This window comes from Thalassophryne amazonica, chromosome 13 (genome assembly GCF_902500255.1).
Source record: "Thalassophryne amazonica chromosome 13, fThaAma1.1, whole genome shotgun sequence".
NCBI classification, from domain to species: Eukaryota; Metazoa; Chordata; class Actinopteri; order Batrachoidiformes; family Batrachoididae; genus Thalassophryne; species Thalassophryne amazonica.
In genome coordinates, this window is record NC_047115.1 from 43,060,972 (window position 1) to 43,081,707 (window position 20,736).

Below are 20,736 nucleotides of genomic sequence, written 5' to 3' on the forward strand. Positions count from 1 at the left end.
CTAATATATTTGACTTCACATAATCTAAATTATTTCATTTCACATAAATTATTTAACTTCTTATGACCTGATTATTTTATGTTGATGTAAACAATAATATTTCAATTGACTCAATCTAAATTCTTTGCCTTGATCCAAATTATTAGTTTTTGTTATTGAATCAAATTAATAAATTAAAACTGACCTAACCTAAATTCATCAATATTGATGTAGCTAACTTAAATATGGCTATTATTTTGCAGTTCTGACAATACAAAACACTCAAACTTTAATTATCAGCAACAGCTTTGCTACACTCTAAGAAATAAAATGTTGAATTTAATTGATAAAGTTAAGGTAACTTTTTCCACATAACTTTGTCAATTAAGTGCAACACAATATTGAGATTTAAGTAATAATGTTTCATTTGATTTAATTAATTTACAATGTTGTTTTGCACTTAATTAACAATGGTAATTGGAAAAAGTTACCTTAACTTTATCAGTTAAATTCAACATTTTATGCCTAAGAGTGTGTCTTCCTTTAATGCAGATTCACAGGATACTGGATCAATGGGTGTGTGGTTGAAGAAGTCTGTGATTTTGATTAACAAATCTAAGGGACCAGGGTCGAATCTCAAATCTGAAAGGTCACAGGGTGATATGCACCTTTTGATCCAGATCGAAACTGAGTCACCCCTTCTTCCCAAAGCCTTCCCACCACATTTAATTTATTTATTTTCTATACCTCTTTATTCCAGTAAAGGGTCACAGGGGAGCTGGAGCCTAATGTTGTGGAAGTGACAGGCCTCCTCATAAATATACATCTACAGTCAATTTAAAGTTTCTATTCCACTTAACCTGCATGCCTTAAAAAACAGAAGGAAGCTGGGACACTCTGAGGGAATTCTCACAAACACAACAACATGCAAACTCCACAAGGACCAGGTTGTCAGTGACCTCAGGCCCTTCTGGCTGTGAGGCAACAGTGCTAACCACTAATCCTTCATGGTACCCAAACTGAAATCAATTCATGCCAATTTCAGATATCCTTCTGACAAAAAACAAACAAACAGTGGCCCTGGACAGCTGCAATTACCAACAAACTATCACAGCCAACTTGCTGGGCCTGTCTGTGTTTATTTTTTGCTTTGGTTATTGTGCATGTTAAAAGATGCACCTATTACGCCTATTACGAGTCTGACCTATCAGAGCCTCCCTGCATGCTGTCACGTGGCTACACAAACAGACCGATAGGCCGGCGACAACATGAGAGAGCAAGTTGTGGCGCTGAGTGAGCGAGAGGCGAGTCCGTGCGTAAAAAGTCAAGTTTACCAGGCTGCTGCTGCTGCTGCATGCGGCATTGGATGAATCTTTACAGCTGCACGACTTTACTCAAGTGGAAAAACTCGAAAACAGCAGCAGCGGAGAGATCGACGCCGGGAATTGGTTGTATGGCACCTCAGCTGTGCGTAATGAATCCTGCGCAAGGATCACCAGGCACCTCTCCAAACGAGCGGACGGCCAGCGCGGAACCTGACCAGCGACTGGACCTGCCACCTGTTGGAAGATATAAAACCAAAAGGACAGAGCTTCCTTTCAGCGTGGATTCACTCATTTCGCACAGAACGCCGGTGAAAAGTTTTCACTCCCGTCCGGCGGAGGCCGAGTGTGCGTCACCGAGGAGTCCTTATCTCTCCAAACCAGAAGCGGTGGACCTCAGCGACCAGGAGCACAGCCCGTGGTGCCAAACTCCTTACGCCTCCCCTCCAAGTGAGTGCAAGCTGTTACACTTTTTCACACATTTGTAAGAATTTTCTAAGTTTTTAAAAATTGTTGGTGCGTTTAAAAAGTGTCTCCAGGACCGCGAAATCCCTCAAAATCCAGATGGCTTCAAGGTCTCCCCTGCACCGTTCTTAAGATTTTTATTCATTTTTTTAATCGCTTTTCATTTGCAGGACTCTCCAGCCCGTCCCCGTGCAACCTGCGGAAACACAAGAACAACAGAAAGCCCAGAACTCCTTTCACCACCGCCCAGCTCCTCTCTCTGGAACGCAAGTTCCGACAGAAACAGTACCTCTCCATCGCCGAAAGAGCGGAATTCTCCAGCTCCCTCAGCCTCACGGAGACCCAGGTCAAGATTTGGTTCCAGAACCGCCGCGCCAAAGCGAAGAGACTTCAGGAGGCCGAGCTGGAGAAGCTGAAACTGGCTGCAAAGCCGCTGCTGCCGGCCTTCGCCTTTCCGCTGAGCCTCAGCGCACCCATGGGCGCGCCGCACCCTTACAGCGCCCTGAACGGACCGCGGCCCGCCTTACCCATACCGGGACTATTCGGCGGACCATATGGGATGTACTACTTGTCTTCGTAACCCTGGCTCACTTTGAACTGCGTCTAGAACGCAAAATGACCCACGCTCCAAAAATGTATAAATCTGAACCAATCTGAATGATTCTTTTAAACAAGTGGAATTAATGGGATGAATGTTTGATGAGATGAATGTTTTTGTTTTTTAGTTTATTAACCATTCAGAGTATTTCTATAAACTGATTTAAAATAAACTAATCCGCCTTAATTTTTAAACTTTCCAGTTTTTATGGGTGATTATTTTCTATTCGCGCTGTTGTAAATTATTTCTAATACGCAGTTTTTATTCTGTTGAGATATTCCCTTTTTTAAAAATGATATTTTTACCTCATTTTTGCTGGGGTATAAAGTTTAACATTGTATATTGTGACTTTTTCCGTCGCAACTCCATTTATTTAAAATGTTTTATTACAGTGATCCATGTAGGCCGATAATATTAAAACCTTAAATGGCACAGATCAGACCTGTTGCCGTTCATATTAAATCTCCAGGATTGTTTCAGGGGCTTTTCACACTATTTTTAAAATAAATGTCATATTGTTGTTTTTCATTGTGGCTGGAAGGAAGAAAATACAAATATTAATCATTCCGTTCAGATCCCGATATTATAAATAATTTAAAACAATTTTAATTATTTAACAGAAATTTGGTTATATGCTGCAGCAAGTTATGACCTTGAAAATGAAGGATTTAGAATTTTTAAAGAGCTGTCCTCATTCAAAAGCTTAAAAAGCCCACAAACATCAATTCATGTAAAAATCACATCTGTAACAACTTATTATAAACTTATAATGCCCGTTATTATAAATCTGAAGTTGCAGTTGAAGCTGAGTTAAAGTTTTCTCTACAGTTTTTGATCTATTTGGCAATAAAATACTTATACAAAAAAACTACAGTTTATAAAATTGCAGAGGGCAGCACAATGAAGCATCAATCTAATTTTTATTGTGCTAAATCCCAAAGATTTAACAACTGGCAAAAAGGCACAAAAGAGCTGCAAACAAAAAAGTTGCCCACAACTATTTCAAAATTCCTACAAATTTGCATTATTTTTGTGGCATCAAATCAAATAAAAAAGAAACAGGCTTCATTATTTATTTAATTTGCAATTATGCAGTTCAAAGTAAAAAAAAAAAAACAACAACTCTACAACATAATCTTAATTCAATGTCCATTTTCTGTTTGTTAACAGTTCACTTGGATATGTTCTTGTATCCATCCTGACTTTCCTTAAAGTCATTTAGTTGAGAAACATTTGCGTTAAACCATGCCCGTACATATACACAATGTTTCATGGTTTATATTTTAATTTAGTTCATCTTGTCAATTTTTCCCCCTTTCCATTTTGAGCTTAAAGAACATAATTGGTGTAGAGGTTTTTGTACAAAGAAGCTTGTTTTTTAGTTGATGCCACTGAAGTACAGTACGTAATTTGTGCACAACTGCATTGCCCTCCCCATGTTTGCATGTTCAATATTCACTGGCCTTATTTAATCTAATGACTGTCTTTTAGGACACAAATATATTAAATAAAATATCCAAACAACACCAATTTTATTTTTTTCAAAATAATTTAAATTCAACACAATTTTAAATGTCAAACACTAGCCATTATCCTTCAAATGTTACATAGGAACATGTAAAATAAATGTTTCATTTAAGTCTGGGGCTACAAAAGCAATATTAGATCTATCAAATATTTTTGCACTCAAGTGGCAGATCTACACCATCAGTCTTTTTCATGTACAGTCATTTTTATATCTGACTGGTGTGTGTGTGTGTGTTTTGTACAGTTATTATTAAAATATATCATGCAAATTTTGAAGTTCCTCTCATGTTTCCACCTCTTGTTTTCTTCTACAGGGTTATAACATTTCCATATCACCCCTGTGAGCACTGATCAGCACTGCCTTGATATTTTAAATGCACAATTTTTGCATTTTTAATATTTGTTCAACTTCCTATCAGTAATACAGCTTCTACCTGCGACAATGAACATTTATGCTACTTTATTTTGAACGCTCATTAAAAAAAATGCATATTTTAAAAGGAAAGAACACTTTGAGCAAAGTCAATTTTATTTTTACTGACACAACATTGGAATAAAATTGATATCTGAATGAAGAGAAAATGGAGTTCCATTCTGTTGTTTCATTTTCTTCTCCCACGCGGGGCTCTGAAGCCACGGATGGAGCCGTGACCAAAGCACACAGCTGCAGGAACCCTGAAAAAAGAACAACACAACTGATCAACATTATCCATTATGATTACCATTTACAGAAGACAAACAGTAAATATCACCAACACTTCAATCATACAGTGCTTTCATAAAGGTTTGTCAACTGCATGCATGAACCTTTCATGCACGTTGGTTAACCTGCAGGGACAGATCAGAAGGCTGAGCTCTGATCAGGTCTGATGACTAACCTATAGGAGTATCTTGGCTTCAGAGGTGTAGCGGCGGAGCTCGCAGTGCTGTGAACTGCAGGAGAAACATCTGAATGCTGCTCAGCAGATGCAGACTCATTAAGGGGAGCGGCTTCATCCTCGGGAACAGGCGTCTCCATGGATTCCTCTTCCTGTTGGGTGGACGCCACATCACACACGACTTCATAAATGTCCTCGGACTCACACACGTCGTCGGTCACCTCCATAGCTGTGTCTCTCTGTGGTTGGACCGTTTCTCTGCTTCTGTTAGCAAAAACAAAGACAAATCATGTAAAGGAGTCATGTTTGACGTATTTCCAGCAAATGTCTCTTTCAAACAGAACATCCAGTTTGTCTCACATAAACAAATCAGCCACTTTCAGGTCGATAAGCCATGAGAGGTTTCTGTAGCTAAAGACCAGTTCTGTGCGTCACAGCAAGCATGAGTTCAGACATAGATTTCTGTGACGTATGTCACAATAATGTGTACTAAGCTGTTTTAAGTGCAAGTTTTGTCCAGAGCATTAAAGCTTCTATGCACACAGTCACAGTCCCAAGACGAATATTTATAGGTGTCCTAAATGACATTTGGTACATTAATATAGCAGCCAACAGCTATTTCCAAGGTATTAAGGCTATCTTTAACATGAAATTACAACATATTTATCTGTTAAAGACAGAAACAAATTCTTTTGTATGTTTTGTGTGAGCCAGCTTCATGACGTAAGGCAGCAGACTTGTAAAATGTGACATGTGCAAAAACAACCATTGCACAACTTTGTTGCTTCGGAAAAATGATTTTACAATGACATACACGACAAAGTTATGGGGTTCATGGAAGTTCACAACAGAAACTAGAGCACTGCGCTCACAGAGCGTAAACCGCCGCCAACGCTAATTTCCAATTCCACAAAATTTTATCTTGGATAAAACTTTCAAGGTCAAAGTCTTGTTAGACGTGGCTTTTCATAAGCGAAATTAGATGTGATCAAATGTCAGGAGTATGTATTTAGTTCATGCATTTGAATCAAAGTTTTATTTTGTGATGTCACTTTTTTCCAACTTTTTCAGTCTTTTAATTATTTTTCAGATAATATTCACAGAACATTGGTTATCTTTGCTATGCACAATTTGTCACTGGTTTCTGACTGATAACTGGAAGAAAGACAAACAGGCATAAAATTTGAACCTCCATCCAATTTTGGTGGTGTAGGTAAATCCATACCAGAAAAATGAGAGTGATTTAAGCACTTTTGACTGAGATATAATGCAGAATGTACACCAAATGCGCTTTTCAATATTAAATTCAAATGTCTAAAAAAAAATCCACAATCCGGATCAGATCCAGATGAAAGTTTTTCAGGTAACAGTGACTGCCAGTCCACACCTCACTTTCAAATATGAGAGTGATGAGGGCACGTCTGATTAAGATATAATGTAAAATATACATTAAATGGGGTTTTCAATGTTAAATTGAAATGGCCATAAAATCTGTAATCTGGATCAAACTTTGTCAGTTGATAAAGGATAAAATCCTACACAACTCTCTCAAATCTTTTTTGACACAGTTATGAATTTTTGAAAATTTGTTCAATGTCAAGGGACAGGGATTTTTTTCAATTTTCCAAGTTTTTCCTGACTTTGACCTTTGACAACTGAATCAGCTCTTGCCTATCAGGATATGAATCCTGTGTACAAATTTCATAACGATATATGAAAAATTGTGGGTTACAGACTGTTCACAAACAAACTGGGGTGAAAACATAATCTTCACCCAACTTCGTTAGCAGAGGTAAAAAAGGAATTTTCAAACATCTTGAAATTTCTCTCACAGTTAAAATGAGACCACAGCACAATGGTCTCCTGATTCAAAACAGACACCAACCTAGACCATCTAAAGTTTTCCAAGGTATAGCCCGGTTTCAAACTGTGTTTCAGGGATGCATACCCGTGAAAGTGCCAACAGGACTTAAATCAACGTGTTAGCTCAGAAGAAAACCAGAACTATGTCTACTGAGATATAAAAGTCTACATAGAATCTAAACATTTCATTTTTGCTGGATTTTTTGAATAAACTGTATTACTACAAGAAAAAAGTAAACTGCTGTTTTCTGATGGTTCTCAGTTTTAGTACTGAGAACCATCAGAACTGTGCATTTTTCACCTCTCCTTGCTAGCTAATCAGCAGTGGTGGGCACAGCTAACCAAAAAGTTACCTTCGATAACTGGTAATCAGCTAACTGAAATGTTATCTTTTTTATGCTAAACCGATAAACTGTCTAAAAACTTACCGGAAGCTACAGATAAACCGATAACTTTCAATTTTGCCTCAAATACACTCTCAGCTACTAAGAAGCTGATTTTGAGTTTAAACACCGCCAAAGCTTCTATCAGAACCAATGCCAATCACAAACTCAAACAGCCAATAAGCCAGAGCTTCTGTCTTTGTGCACTCTGCCCCCTGCTGTAGGAGAACATCATTTACCCTGACAGGATACAGTGGTCCTGCGATGAGGCAGAGGTCTTGAAATGGAAAGCAGGTTTGAATTATGGTTTTGCTTTATAAATAAAATTATTCCAGATAGAATAACTACATTAATATAAACTGTACAAAGTATTATATAACACATATCTGTTCATTTTAAAATAATGCACTAATTCTGAAGATTTGAACATTAACACACAGATGCCCAGAGGGAATTATGGGTAAACTAAGCCTCCACTCATACTGATTGATTGATTCATTCATTCTATGTAAAAACCAACACAAGTGAATCAATGTAACATGTGTTGGTGTTTACAAATAAATGTGCTTTTGTAAAATATGTCATTTTTTTTCATTTGTATAAAAAAAGAAAGAAATTTTCAAGATCCCGCTAGACAGCGCCTAAGTGCACGCGTGATGACAACACAACTCTATCCAGTTAGGGAGACAAGGTTTCTTTCAATAACAAGAACTGCCAAAAAGGTTCTCGTGTGTGGTTAGAGTTGTGTGGCGATAGGAATCGCCATTTGAATGCTTGAATAACGATGTCATTTGCACAAAGAAATCAAATAATAGTGAACTAGCTCTTGTCTGTTTGTAGAGGCTAGAACTGTGCACTACTACTACTACTACTACTACTACAAAAAGCTACGTCTGCAAAAATGTTAGCTGACTAAAAATTATCGGACCAAAACTTAGCAGAAGATAATTGGTCCGATGATGGTTTTCAAAGTTATCTGAAAAGCTAATCCGATAATGAAAACATTATCTTCAATAATTAGCGGTAGGCGGATTAGCAGAGCTGTGACCACCACTGATAATCAGTAACCTGACAACCAGCATGAATTAGGCTGGATACTGGGCGCCATTTAGAACTAGGAATTCACACTCCTAAATGACCAATAGGAGAGCAGCACTCGCACCACACTGCCAAATGTGACCAAAGTGAGGCTGACCAACGCTGACGTCATTGTCTCGGCCGCCAACCAATCACAGGCTAGGAGAGAGAGATAGGTGTCCAGCCTAATTCAGGCCAGTTGTCGGGCTAGCTAATCAGTTCAGTCAAATGTGTTCAGCCAATCAACAGATGGAAGACACAAAATTCAGCCTATCAGTGTTGGATAGAGCAGGATGGAAAATGTGAAGGGCAGGGGTCCCTGAGGATCAGGAGTGAGAACCAGAGAAGTACACTATTTCTCAACATGCATTTTGCTGCCATCTAGTGGCTATGGTCACTTAGGTGTAGTTTTACCCTTTGTCTTTTCTGGTTTTGTTAAATCTGAAGTCTGGAGGATACTTGTGAAATCGTATTAGATGGTCTTTCCTCTGATTAACAGTCCTGAACTTCTGTCCGCAGCCCTCCACCAAGCATTGGTACTGAAAGACATGAAAGATCAGGAAAAATCTGTCATAGAAGCCCCATTCTTCACAGGACAAATCAAATATTTCACTTCATGCACAGCGCTATGTTCAAGATTAAACCATCACAATTTACAAAGGGTTTCTTTTTTTTCTTCAGAAGCCTGACTTCCTCTGTACAGGATTTCTTTGACTCACCATATCTTGCTTCTGTGCAAGGATAGCGAAGAGCGAGTCATGCCACTCCTGAATGTGGATGTCCAGGAGCCGTGCAGTCGGCAGGGAGCGGTGGCAGGAGCAGCACACCTGCCTGTGCAGGGAGTTATAGTGATGCTCATAGTCCTCCAAAGTGCTGAAAACTGCACTGCACCCAGTGATGTGACAGGCAAACTCAGACACACTGTCAGGATAGGCAAGAAGAGGAGAAGTGAGAAAAAAGAAATATCTTAATCCTGGTCACATTTTAATGGGTATTATAATGGATTCTCATCATACCAGGTTTCTGTGAAGATCAGCTAAAACCTTTTGAGTAATCCTGATAGGCCCAACAATCAGACAAAAGTCAGTGATCATGTTGCAGATTCTTAAAGGCTAGGAGTAGCCTAATCTGGGATTTACAGGTTTCAGGTACAATAAACTGAACCAGGATCAGTTTCAAGTATAATAAACCAGATCAAGATTAATTCTGACAGGCTCCAGGCATAACAAACTGAATCGGGATCAACTTCAGGTGTAATAAACTGGACCAGCGTCAGTTCTTACAGGCTACAGGCATAATAAACTGGACCAGCATCAGCTAATATAGGCTTTGGGAATAATAAACAGAACCAAGATAATTTACAGCCTTCAGGTATAATACAGCTGGGACCAGCTCTTACAGGCTTCAGGTATTATAAACCAGACCAGAATCCGTTCTTACAGGCTTCAGATAATAAATGCTAATAAATATTTTACATTTTTTTCTTTCCATGATGACAGGTGAGGCTGTGCCTCACCCGCCTCCCTTGGCTGCACGTCACTGTGGAGACCTGTGCGCACATCGGTGGATCCACCTGCTCTGGTTGCTCGTCCAGAACAAAAGAGGGATCATCTCCTTCATTATCAGAATCCTCACTGTCTGGTTCAGACTGATGACACGCTGCGTGCTCCGTCTTGCTCCAATTAAAAAAAAAAAAAAACTGAAGCGCTTGCTCAACACTCATAAGAGGCCTCATTTTTACAAAACAAAAACAAAAAAAAAACACCACCACACTAACCACACACGCTAAATACTCTACCAAAAATAATTCACACTCCAAGCACGCCAAATATTTCTCAAATACCAAAACTCTAATTGCTGTCTGTACACCCGAAATGTGCACATACTCAGCGTTTTTCGCATGTCATTGCATTCGGAGATTTGCTTACAGCTGCATATGTTTGCTTTTAATGTATGCGTACTGTTGCCTGTAGCCCTTGCCGCACTCCTGCCTTCGTTTTTTTTTTTTTTTTTTTTTTTTTTGCATTGTAGAAATGCGCTCCATTCTCAAAACGGTAAAGCAAACGGCACTCAGGTTTTCAGATGTACAGCGGGAAGCACCGCTTCCTTGTCAGGGCTGTGAACATCAGATTGCAAAGTTCAGAGTCCTTCTGTGTCCCCTCAAAAAAGTAGAAAATATTACTATTTAAAGTCACAAGCAAACTTAAAACTTCCTGTCTCTTGTTTCAGCATTGAGATTAAGACAGAGAGAGAGAGAGAGAGCTGTCCTATTGTTTATGATCACCGGGCTGCTGCTGTGTGATCAAGCAGTCAGTCACATGCACATGTGCAGGTTCGATTACCAGTTCTGATCACGCACACACAGGCACTGCATACATGGATCAGACACACACATGCACGCAGGCACGCACGCACGTGCTTCACCTTCTCTCCAGCTGATTCATTCTGGATGAATGCATTCAGTGTTTGGATGTGTTGTAGCACACGTACATGCGTGCACAAAAGGACTGTCTCATACTTAATTCAGAAACTGAAACGCTTTTCAGGAAATACAGCCATTTGCGATCACACTTTTTCTGCATTCATATGTCACATCTCTGTGGATTAAAGCTGTTCACATGTAAATGTCCGCTGCTGCTGAAACTTTTTCCACACTTGATGCTCAAAGTAATACTTCTGTAAACTGCCGCCTGGTTTGCACAAACCGGGGTGCAGCTCGCGCTGAGAGCTCACCGCAAACTAAACTAAATATTATTATGTTGTGACGGCCCTCAGCAGCTCTATGGCAATGACGCTGATCGTGCTCCTGCAAAGCCCCCCGCAGCAATCAAGGATCACCTCCTCAAAACTTTTGAACTGTCAGACACTGAAAGGGCCAGCGGGCTCTTCTCTCCGCCCGCGCTGGAGGACAGCAAGCCCGGCCTTCAGAGTTCTTGGAGAGAATACTGCAGCTCCAGACTTTTTGTGCAGCAACTCCCTCCTCAGGCGAGAGCAGCGCTGGGCAACACCAAGATCCCGGTTTGCCGTGCGGTGGCGGAGGAGGCCGACAAATTCTTCCTGGCCAACCAACACCACGGCATGACAGCAGCCGCACTCGCCCCATCACACGCAGCGGCAGAAGCCCCACACCACACACCAGCACCACCCGCGGAGAAGCTGCATCTCTCCTCCACAGCAGCAGTCACAAACCGGCTTCTTTACTGTGTGAAAACATTCCGCTGGTCGAACGAAGTCAAACTAAACAGTAATGCTACAAAAACTAAGCAAGCGATAAGAAACAACATCAAGAACAACATTAAGAACAACCGTAAAACGAAATATGGATGAATTCAGGTTTTCGGTGGCATTCGTTTAAAAATCCTGACGCCAGCTGCAGGAACGAAGCTGCGCGAAGGTTAAATGATGCCAACGAAAGTCAACAAAAGTCCAGATTTCTTGTTTCCTTTGGGCTTTGTTGTCCTTCGTTAGTGCCGTGTGACCGGGCCTTAAGATGGTTTATTTAGAGATTTGGGGATGGACCAGTTGTGATTCAACCAAGGACCAGATCTGACGATTCTTTACACCTCTTGAATCTAACCAACAGGATCACCCACGAATCCAAACCCTCAAGCAACGTCCACTTTTGTAAATTTTGGACACATCGTGCAGGTGACCGTGTGATTTGTGCAGCAGACCTGAGCTGAGGTGTGTCCTCCTGTGTCTCTGAGGTGTAGACATCCTGCAGGTACATGTGTCTCTGAATGTCCCCGTCCTGAAAACACAGTTCACGCCGTTACCACAGCAACGCGACAGTGGCATAACTCTGTCTCCGTGTTTTACCTCAAACAGGCGGTGGTCTCTGTGCAGGTGGAGGAGCTGAGGAGTGAAGTTAAAGGGAGTCTCCTCCACACTACTCCTCCTCACCACCTCCTCCTCCTCCGGTGTATTTCCTCCTCTCAGATACGTTTTTATGGCTCCGTCTGTGAAGCGTCCAACAGGCTCTGACTGCAACATCGTGTCAGATGTTCACATTTCTTTCTTACATTTAGGTTAAAAGGCTGCAGCATCTTTCATGTTTGATTTTTTGGTGAAGTTGCTGACGTCGCGGTTACTTTATTTTGGTTTCTATTTCTCCTCTCTTTCAAGTGGTTGACACACATCGTTAAAGAGAAACCACCGCCACCTAGTGGGCAGGAGTGTGTATATAAAACTTGTAATGCTATCAAAAAGGACTAAAAAATAAAAGAAGTCATCTGATAAACCTTGTATATTAAAGTTGTGTATCATTAAGGAAAGACAATATGTCACACTTCATGAGGATGTGCTCAATTTGCTTGTATTTGCTGTCATTACAAATTGAATATTTGGAGTGGTTTTGGACTGTTAGTTGTACATGATGAATTTGAAGGGGGAGGTGTTGACCTGGAGGTTAGAGAGAGGCAGGGGTGAGACCAGAGGATCAATCCCCCATCAGACAGGAAACTCACTAAAGTGCCTTGAGCAAGGTCCTTAATTCCCAAATGGCTCCTGGTATGCAGCTGATGGGATGAGAGCATGCTGACATCAGTGTGTGAGTGTGTGAATGTGAGGCATCATTTTAAAGTGCTTTGAACATCACATGGGAAAACGCTATAGAAAGGCACTCCATTTCTAGAACATACACGTCATTTATTTACACTACACACTAAATAATTAATTGTAAAGGCAAATATGACTAATGAGCAACAGTCACATTAATAATAAAGAAAGACGCTGTGATGCTATATAATATAATTGTTGACTCTAATGTTGGATGTCATGTGTAGTTATCATGTTGTGGGGTAACATGTCACGTGTCATAGAATCCAATGGATGTCGACCTTGTTTGACCTTTACTTTGGAGACCAAACATTCAACACAGTCAAAACTATTCTATTTATTAATCCTGTTATCTCAACCAATAGTTTTCATCACTTTTTACCAAAATTGGACCAACTTTAACTTTTGACCCGTGTACAAACTGAAATTGACCTTTGTCACCATTTTTGCTGTTTTTACCCCATAACTCCATAACATTCAGTCATAAATAGTCCAAATGATACCTTTTTGGAATAGTTATGATCAGACAAATAATATGGTATAGTTTTCAGTATGATTGGAGCATTGACCCCTGTGTAATTCTTCATTGAGCCCTGCAGGTCATTAGAGTTCAGCTCCAGGATACCTCCACATCTGAAAATAAACTTTAGTTAATTTAGAATATGTGTGTCAAATTTCATGCTTTTATCACAAAATGCACAATACCTTCTATATATCTGGGCTTAACCTTGACACTATAAGCAAAGGTTTACTTAATGTTGGATGTTTGAATTTTTGCTGTTTATTAGGCTGCTCTGATTTAAATTCTAACGTTTAAACAAGTTATTTTTGTTATCACAATCTGTGGTCTTGAAACCATTGAAAACAATGTACAGATAATTTCATAAAAAGAAGCTTTAAAACATATTTTTGACTACACTTTCTAATATGCCTCACTCAACATGCCTACAGACTTTTTATGAGACATTTTAACCTTCAATTCCTGCGTTTTTTTTTTTAAGTACTAAAATATTAACTTTCAGGTTTAGCTGACCTTTAGACCAGTAGGTGGCGACAAAGATCCCTTTTCGGCTTCTGGGTCAGTGTGCCACATGAAGTTCTTCTCAATACTGAATATAAAGACATTTTACCGCAGATTTGTCTTTTATTAAGACAATATTTAGATATATAGATACATAGCTCTGGCATTTGCGTTAATTTGTTATTTGTTAGGGAAGTCAAAGGTCTTGCAGCTAATGAAAATACAATCTGACAAAAAAGAGAAGTTTCTAGCAAGCATTTTATCCCCCCTCACCCCTAGGGTTTTTTAATTAAACATAAATCCTACTAATTGTACACGAGCTCTAAAAATCTAGACTTTCGGAGACTCCCCCCCTTGTGCCTGGGTCTGTGACTCATGATGATTCTCAGCCTTGAATGGTAATTTTCAGGATATTACCAGACACAGAGGGGCGGAGAGATCAGGGTCCTCAGACTCTATTTCCTTCAGACATTCACACACAGTCCCACACAGCAACATGAGCTCCTCCACATATTTCATGTGGATATGCATTTCTTCCTGGGGTAGGCATCTTTCTTTCTTTCTTTCTTTCTTCCTTCCTTCCTTGCCTCACCATCTTTCTGGCTTTGGCTCTCTCTTCATGCAGAACTAATAGGTGGCAGTGTGTGGACTCTACCTCATGTGATGGAGTACCAGACAGTGATACCTCAAAGGTTGAAGGATTCATCTCACAGTACAGATGCTGCACCGCAGGTAAGACACATCTGGCATTTCACCTGGACTATGTTAGAACTCTGGAACACTGCTCTGATGTCTGCTGTCTGTCTCTGCAGACTTACCCTGATGTTCTTCGGTACTCTTTGACAATTGCAGGACAGAACCTCACTTTGCACCTGGAGAGAAACAGGTATTGTGCAAAATCTGTTTTTAATTTAACTTTTACAGTTAAATATGGGTTTTGAAGCCAATCGAATTCTGTGTGTGTGTGTGCAGACACATAGACACAACCGGTTTAAGCAAAATCTATCCCTGACATGGCTTGTTTTAGACTTATGTGATGTATATTGCAGAGGTACATATCTAACCACAAATTTTATTAGATTTGAAGACACCTGTGACCAATGTTAGCTTGCATAAAATAATAACAATTGGTGGTAATATTATTCCTTTAAAGTCTGCATACGCTGTATAAATGTGGAGCAGTGGGTGGGTTAGTACTTTCCAGCCACCTTTTTGTAAGCAACAACTCAAAAACCAACAAATACTGTAATCTTGTACATATCCAGTTTAAAGAGTATATAACAAGGACATATTAATTAAAATCTGGAGGGCTTTGAAGGATTTTCACCTTCACAATGAGCTAACAACTTAAAACTACAGTATGTAGGATTTAGTGCCATCTACTGGTGAGGTTCCACATTACTTTATGCCATCTTCAGTCACAATCTTGTTTCCGTTCATGTTTGCACTCCTTTGGTGAAGAGGATTTATGCTCCCTTGCCTTCTGTTATGATACGAAAATCAGGGTTCTCTAAGTTGCTAGCCTGCGCTAACAACCAGTAGACAGTCAATAGGGGAGCAACCACCGAATCCTCCTTATTATTCTCCAGTCTTCTTGCCGTGCTGTGAAATATGAAAGTTGGAGTAAGTTTGTCCCATATGGGCTACTGTTGTGAAAGTGTAGGAACACGGACCCACAACAGGGGGCGCAAATGAACGGACAATGGAGGAAGTCAAATAACAACACTTTACTGTTGTGAATAAGCACAACAAACACGGCAGATCACAATAGTAGGCAATGAAGTCAATTCACAAAATGTGTCACGTGGGCAGGCTCGAAGATAAGAGACGTCTGTCCAAAGCAGAACCGGAACCACACGATTTCCTCCGCCACCGAACCCCAGGAATACTGGAGCCGCCAAGTCCCGAACTCCCAGGTGGCCACTGCCTCCGCTTGTCGGATCTGGTACTGCTGGCGGGGAACAAAAACAGTTAGATGTGGGTGCGTTTGCACCCAGCAACTCGTATGGTGGGAAAACCACCTCCACCTCTCATCAGAAAACTGGTAAGTGCAGGAGTGTGAGTACTTATCAAAGAGGTAGGGAAAAAGTCCAACAAAGTCTCCAGCTGTAAATACTCACTGTCTGCTATCAAACACACAAAGCAACAAAGAAATAGTGTCGGAAAGACAACACAATCGGCTGAGCACGTTACCTCCTTGGTAGAGCGATATCTCGGCAAAGAGGTGGAGATGTCGTCTTGCTGATATACCACTGAAGATCAGATGATTGGTGACAGCTGTCGTAGGTGATAAGTGACAGCTGTCACCCCGGCTGCTCCTGTGAGGTGGCAGCGCCCTCTGGTGCCTGGAGCCCGCACTCCAGGCAGGGTGCCCTCTGGTGGTGGTGGGCCAGCAGTACCTCCTCTTCAGCGGCCCACACAACAGGCTACTGTGTCAATGTGACAATGCAACATGGCAACCTCCATGCGGGGGGCAGCTTCAAAGTAGCTATGAAGGTCTACATTTGACCTTCACTGGCTGGGTAATCACCATGTTTTATTTTTGAGGTAATACACGCATACGCAAATGGTTCTGAATGCTATATTCCATTTCTGTTAATAAACACACCTAAATCCTACACACAGTAACTTTAAACTAGCAAACCCGAGGTGAAATATGATACCCATTACATCATGAACTAATCAGAATTAAATGACAGGTACAAGAACTTGCTAAAATGTGTAAAGAAGATGCTCAAACATTTCATTGGTACTGCAAATTATTCATGGCAAACTCGAAACACTGTTCCAAAATTTCTGGAAGCCTTTGTTTCAAATTTTGGTGCAGGATCTGCATGAATAACACAAGACTGTGTGCTGTGCTGTCATCTACTAAACACCGGCACTTGCTGGGCAGTTTAGGAATATGCACCCAAGTAAGAATTTAATATTTGATGGCTACAGGCTGTCCTGGGCCTGTCCATGCACGAGGACATGCGGGGCTTGTTTTACTGTGACTGTGGTTATTTCTCTTGATCTTTCATGCTGCTGACATAAATCTGTGCTCTTTTTAGGGATCTTGTTGCTAAAAACTTTTCTGTGACCTACTATTCTGATCAGGGCATCCCGGTGACAACAGCGCCAGATCTTGAGGTATGAAACGCTGCTGTTTGCCGGCATGAATATAACGCTGAGAGTCTGAGGCTGAGTAGTCACAGTCACTCTGGGAGTCTTGCATGTTCTCACTCTGACTAATCTGTCACATCCACCACCTATTAGTCAGCTCAATTGAAAGCAGATGTTACGCTTTAAAAAGCAGCCCAGTGCCAAATGAAATTCCCTCTACACATGAAGTCATCAATTAGACTTTAAAAGAAGAGAAAGTGCTTATTTTCAGTGCATGAATTGATTTGTAGACATGTGAGCAGGGCTGATGGTGAAAACAGGTTTGGTTGAGCTAAGCGGATATTTCTTGCAGTATATCTGCCCACACATTTGATGTGGGTTTGTTCCGATTGCTGTCTTGCACTTAAACCAACTGTGCAGTTTTAAAAGATCATGCATGATTATTATTATTACTACTACTATTTTTTTTTAAATTGAATTCAAGTTTTGATGTGTTTGTCTTCCTGAAGAAACACAGTTAATATAGATCCTCAGGTTCAGTCTGTACCTGTATGTGTCAGTATTTTCAACCTACAACAGTATGTATGTGTGTTTTTAAAGGAGTCATGTTGTGCAGAAAAAGTATCCATCTTTTATGGTGATATGTGGTTTGGGTTTCATGTCAAAAATGACCAAAATCCCACAATTCTTTGTCCGTGCACAGAGAAGGCCTGCTTTAAAGCTACAGTGTGTAGTTTTTAGGGGTGTTCATTAATAGAAATTGAACATAGTATATAGAATATGATATAATCATGGATTTATTAGTGTATAATTAACTATAACAATGAATCAATGTGTTTTAATAAGTTTAGTATGAGCGTCCACGTGGAGGCCGCTGTGTTGATACATTACCAGTACTGCCGTTCCATTTAAAACATCAGACACAGAAACAGGCCATTTGGTAAAGATCTGATATTATTATAACACTTATACTTGGTAGCGAACGCTGGGATACTGTTTTCAGCCCTATGTGTCTGTCCATCCGTGTGTGAGCAGAATAACTCGAAGTGTTTTCATCCAGTTTGGACCAAACTTGGGATGATTGATGGTCAGCCAAGGACAAAGTGATTTTAGTTAAAAGCCAAGGTCACATGCTAAAGGTCAAAAAATGTGTTCCAGTGTTAAAAAAAAGGAGATATTTAGAATTCCGGTTTTAAGGGGCTGGTTAAAGATACATCTATGGCTACTATTAAACACTAATATGAAGACATCTATCAGCCGTTGTCATTACATTTTCATTTCAAAATTCTCCACACATTCTCTATTAGGGTCAGGACTGCAGGGAGGCCAGTCCAGTACCCATACCTTCCTCCACAGTCATGACTTTATATTGTGTACCCACTGTGGTTTTACGTTATCATGCTGAAAAATGCATGGACATCCCTGGAAAAGAGGTCATCTTTAAAGCAGCATATGTTACAGGAAAATCTCAGTGTACTTTCTCTCAGTGTGCATTCATGTTGCCATCACAAAAGTATAAATTACCTTACCTGACATAACCGCATACTATAACAGACCCTGGCTTTTGGACTTGAAACTGATAAAAGCCTAGATGGTCGTATTCATCTTTCATCATACAGAATCCATTTCTTCTCAGAAAGATCTGGAATACTGGTTTGTCTCACCACAATAGAAGTTTCCACTATGTGTGATGAGCCAACTCATATGTCTCTGAGCCCAGAGATGTTGACACCGCTTCTGGACATGTTTAACATAAGTCTTCTTTTTTGCAAAGTAAAGTTTTAAGTTGCATTTGTCAATGCAACTCTGTATTGTAGTGCTGGATAAATGTTTACCAAAGTAATCCCTTGCCCATGTTGTTATATCAACTATTGATGAATGACAGTTCCAGGTACAGTGCCTTTTGAGCTTAGACTTTCATCCTTGCCCTTTTACACACTGAAACTCCTGATTCCATGAAATGTTTAATGATATTATGCACTGTAGAATGAGAAATATCCAAATCCCTTCCAATATTTCTTTGAAGAACATTGTTTTTAAACACATCAATAATTTTCTCAAACAGTTGTTGATCCTCTGCCCATCTTTGCTCCTCAAAGACTCAGCCTTTCATGGATACTGCTTTAGTACCAAATCATGATTACAATCACCTATTGACAATCTGTTTGAAATAACATCATGATTTATTTATTTCATTATTCATTAATTTAGTCTCATTACTAGCTCAAAATTGTTCCCATCCCAACTTTTTTTGGAATGTGTTGCTGGCCTGAAATGCAGGAATGGATGAATGTTAACAAATGAAATGAATTGGGTTCATACACTGTAAAAAAGGAACTGCTGTCTCAACTAGAAAAATTGTAACAATTTGCATGCATTTTTTAAAGTTATTTCAACTTAGCTTTTACTGAGTTAATGCCACACAACTTCTCTATTTAAAAAAAATCTATGCAAATTGTTAGCTCAATTTTTCTAATTGAGACAGCAGTTCTTTTTTTAGAGTGTGCGGTGTGCAACAAAATAGAAATCAAAATTGATGTAAGAATCACTGTGGGGGGGGGGGGGGGGGGGGGATATTTGCATTTTCCATACCGTCCCAACCCTTTTTACTGATTTGGGGTTGCAGAATTCTTTGCTAGATTGCATCACTTTATGCAAACTATACATGCCATTGTTTTCCTACCATGTCAGTTAATAATTTGACTATAGACACCATTTAGAACTGAAGTATCTTCCGTCTCTTTTGAGTGTTCTCATTATTATGATTGAGATATTTTAAACCAAAGTGTAAGTTGAAATCTCTGATATTTTTCCATGATGGGTGTCTGCTCAGGGTCACTGCTACTATCATGGACACGTTGTAGGAATGGATGAGTCTTCTGCCAGCATGGGACTGTGCTCAGGGCTTAAGTAAGTAAACCTTAAAACCAGCTTTTCACCCTGTATTACTAATTGCTGCTTTCCCTGAACAAATGGGAACTCTCATTCACTCCATGATGGTTGGGTAATATATAGCTCATGCATGCATTATGCACTCTCCAGCCTTCTGAGGAGCTGTTCTTCAGTCATTTTCATAACCCAACTAGGAAAGGCCGTGCATGGCGTGCAGGCATCTCTACTAAAAACTGCCTTATGTTCTTCTGACTAGGGGTGCAACAAACGATTATTTGGATCATCGATGAATCTGATGGGGCTTTGACACGATTAATCGATTAATCGGATTAGCGGGGAATTTTTTTTAAATGTGCCAGGGAAACAATTTTTCTCTCCTTCCATCACTTTATTTAACAACAGAACATTATTTGAAAATTTAAAATACTTGAAAATTAACAAATCGTCAAATGTCCCTTGGCTGTTGAAATATAAAATAATAAAGAATAAAACAGTTCATAATAAAGAACAAAAATAATTATTTCAAATGGCATTGCTTTATCAAAGTGCTGAGTTGCCATAAAACAACATTGAAACATATAAATGTTATAAAATACTCGTATATGGTGAAAAAAGAGGTACTTTTGTTGCTGCAAATGAGCAATTAGCATAACCAGTTAACCATAAAACCTAAATCAAAAACTGTAGCCTGACTCATTATATGTGCAACATTCTCTGTATAACTTGTAAACTATGTGGTCATTTCACAATGGCACATGTGACTCATGTCTCTTTCTCTAAAATTGTATTGTAGCATTATTAGTTATTATTATTACTATTATTATTGTTGCTATTATTATTCATATATAAATAAAAAGAAATTTAAAAAATATTATAATTTGTAATACATTTGACTCTTTTACGACAACAAACCCTGAGCCATTAATTATTATACAGAAAACAAATGCACAACCATGCTGAAATGCCAGCAGCTTAATGCTAACTTTAACATTGAAAACACCATAGACATACTAACGCGTTAGCATCGGCATTCGCATAAAATACATCTATCAGCTATTTCAGAAGACCA

General features: G+C 39.7%; 3 protein-coding genes across 3 annotated transcripts in view; 2 read left to right on the plus strand and 1 right to left on the minus strand.

Annotated features, from left to right (window-relative positions):
- Positions 1 to 1,282: 1,282 nt before the first annotated feature.
- On the plus strand, positions 1,283 to 2,550 carry msx3 (muscle segment homeobox 3). The gene is made up of 2 exons (XM_034185305.1): positions 1,283 to 1,751; positions 1,937 to 2,550. The coding sequence occupies exons 1-2, from the start codon at positions 1,334 to 1,336 to the stop codon at positions 2,344 to 2,346; spliced, it is 828 nt and encodes a 275-aa protein (XP_034041196.1). The 5' UTR covers positions 1,283 to 1,333; the 3' UTR covers positions 2,347 to 2,550.
- A 1,825-nt stretch (positions 2,551 to 4,375) lies between these two features.
- On the minus strand, positions 4,376 to 12,212 carry znf511 (zinc finger protein 511). Its single transcript, XM_034185304.1, has 6 exons — positions 11,912 to 12,212; positions 11,767 to 11,843; positions 8,812 to 9,013; positions 8,507 to 8,631; positions 4,770 to 5,033; positions 4,376 to 4,566 (listed from the first exon to the last, which is right to left on the minus strand). Exons 1-6 carry the CDS (start codon positions 12,083 to 12,085, stop codon positions 4,494 to 4,496), a joined length of 915 nt encoding a protein of 304 aa, XP_034041195.1. The 5' UTR covers positions 12,086 to 12,212; the 3' UTR covers positions 4,376 to 4,493.
- Positions 12,213 to 13,926: 1,714 nt separating this feature from the next.
- The window catches only part of adam8a (ADAM metallopeptidase domain 8a), a 30,221-nt gene continuing 23,411 nt past the window's right edge, over positions 13,927 to 20,736 (plus strand). Inside the window, exons 1-5 of the mRNA XM_034185250.1 lie at positions 13,927 to 14,212; positions 14,296 to 14,402; positions 14,483 to 14,556; positions 16,724 to 16,802; positions 19,609 to 19,685. Of these exons, the coding sequence (XP_034041141.1) occupies positions 14,167 to 14,212; positions 14,296 to 14,402; positions 14,483 to 14,556; positions 16,724 to 16,802; positions 19,609 to 19,685 (383 nt within the window). The 5' untranslated portion in view covers positions 13,927 to 14,166. The remainder of the gene's footprint in view (positions 14,213 to 14,295; positions 14,403 to 14,482; positions 14,557 to 16,723; positions 16,803 to 19,608; positions 19,686 to 20,736) is intronic.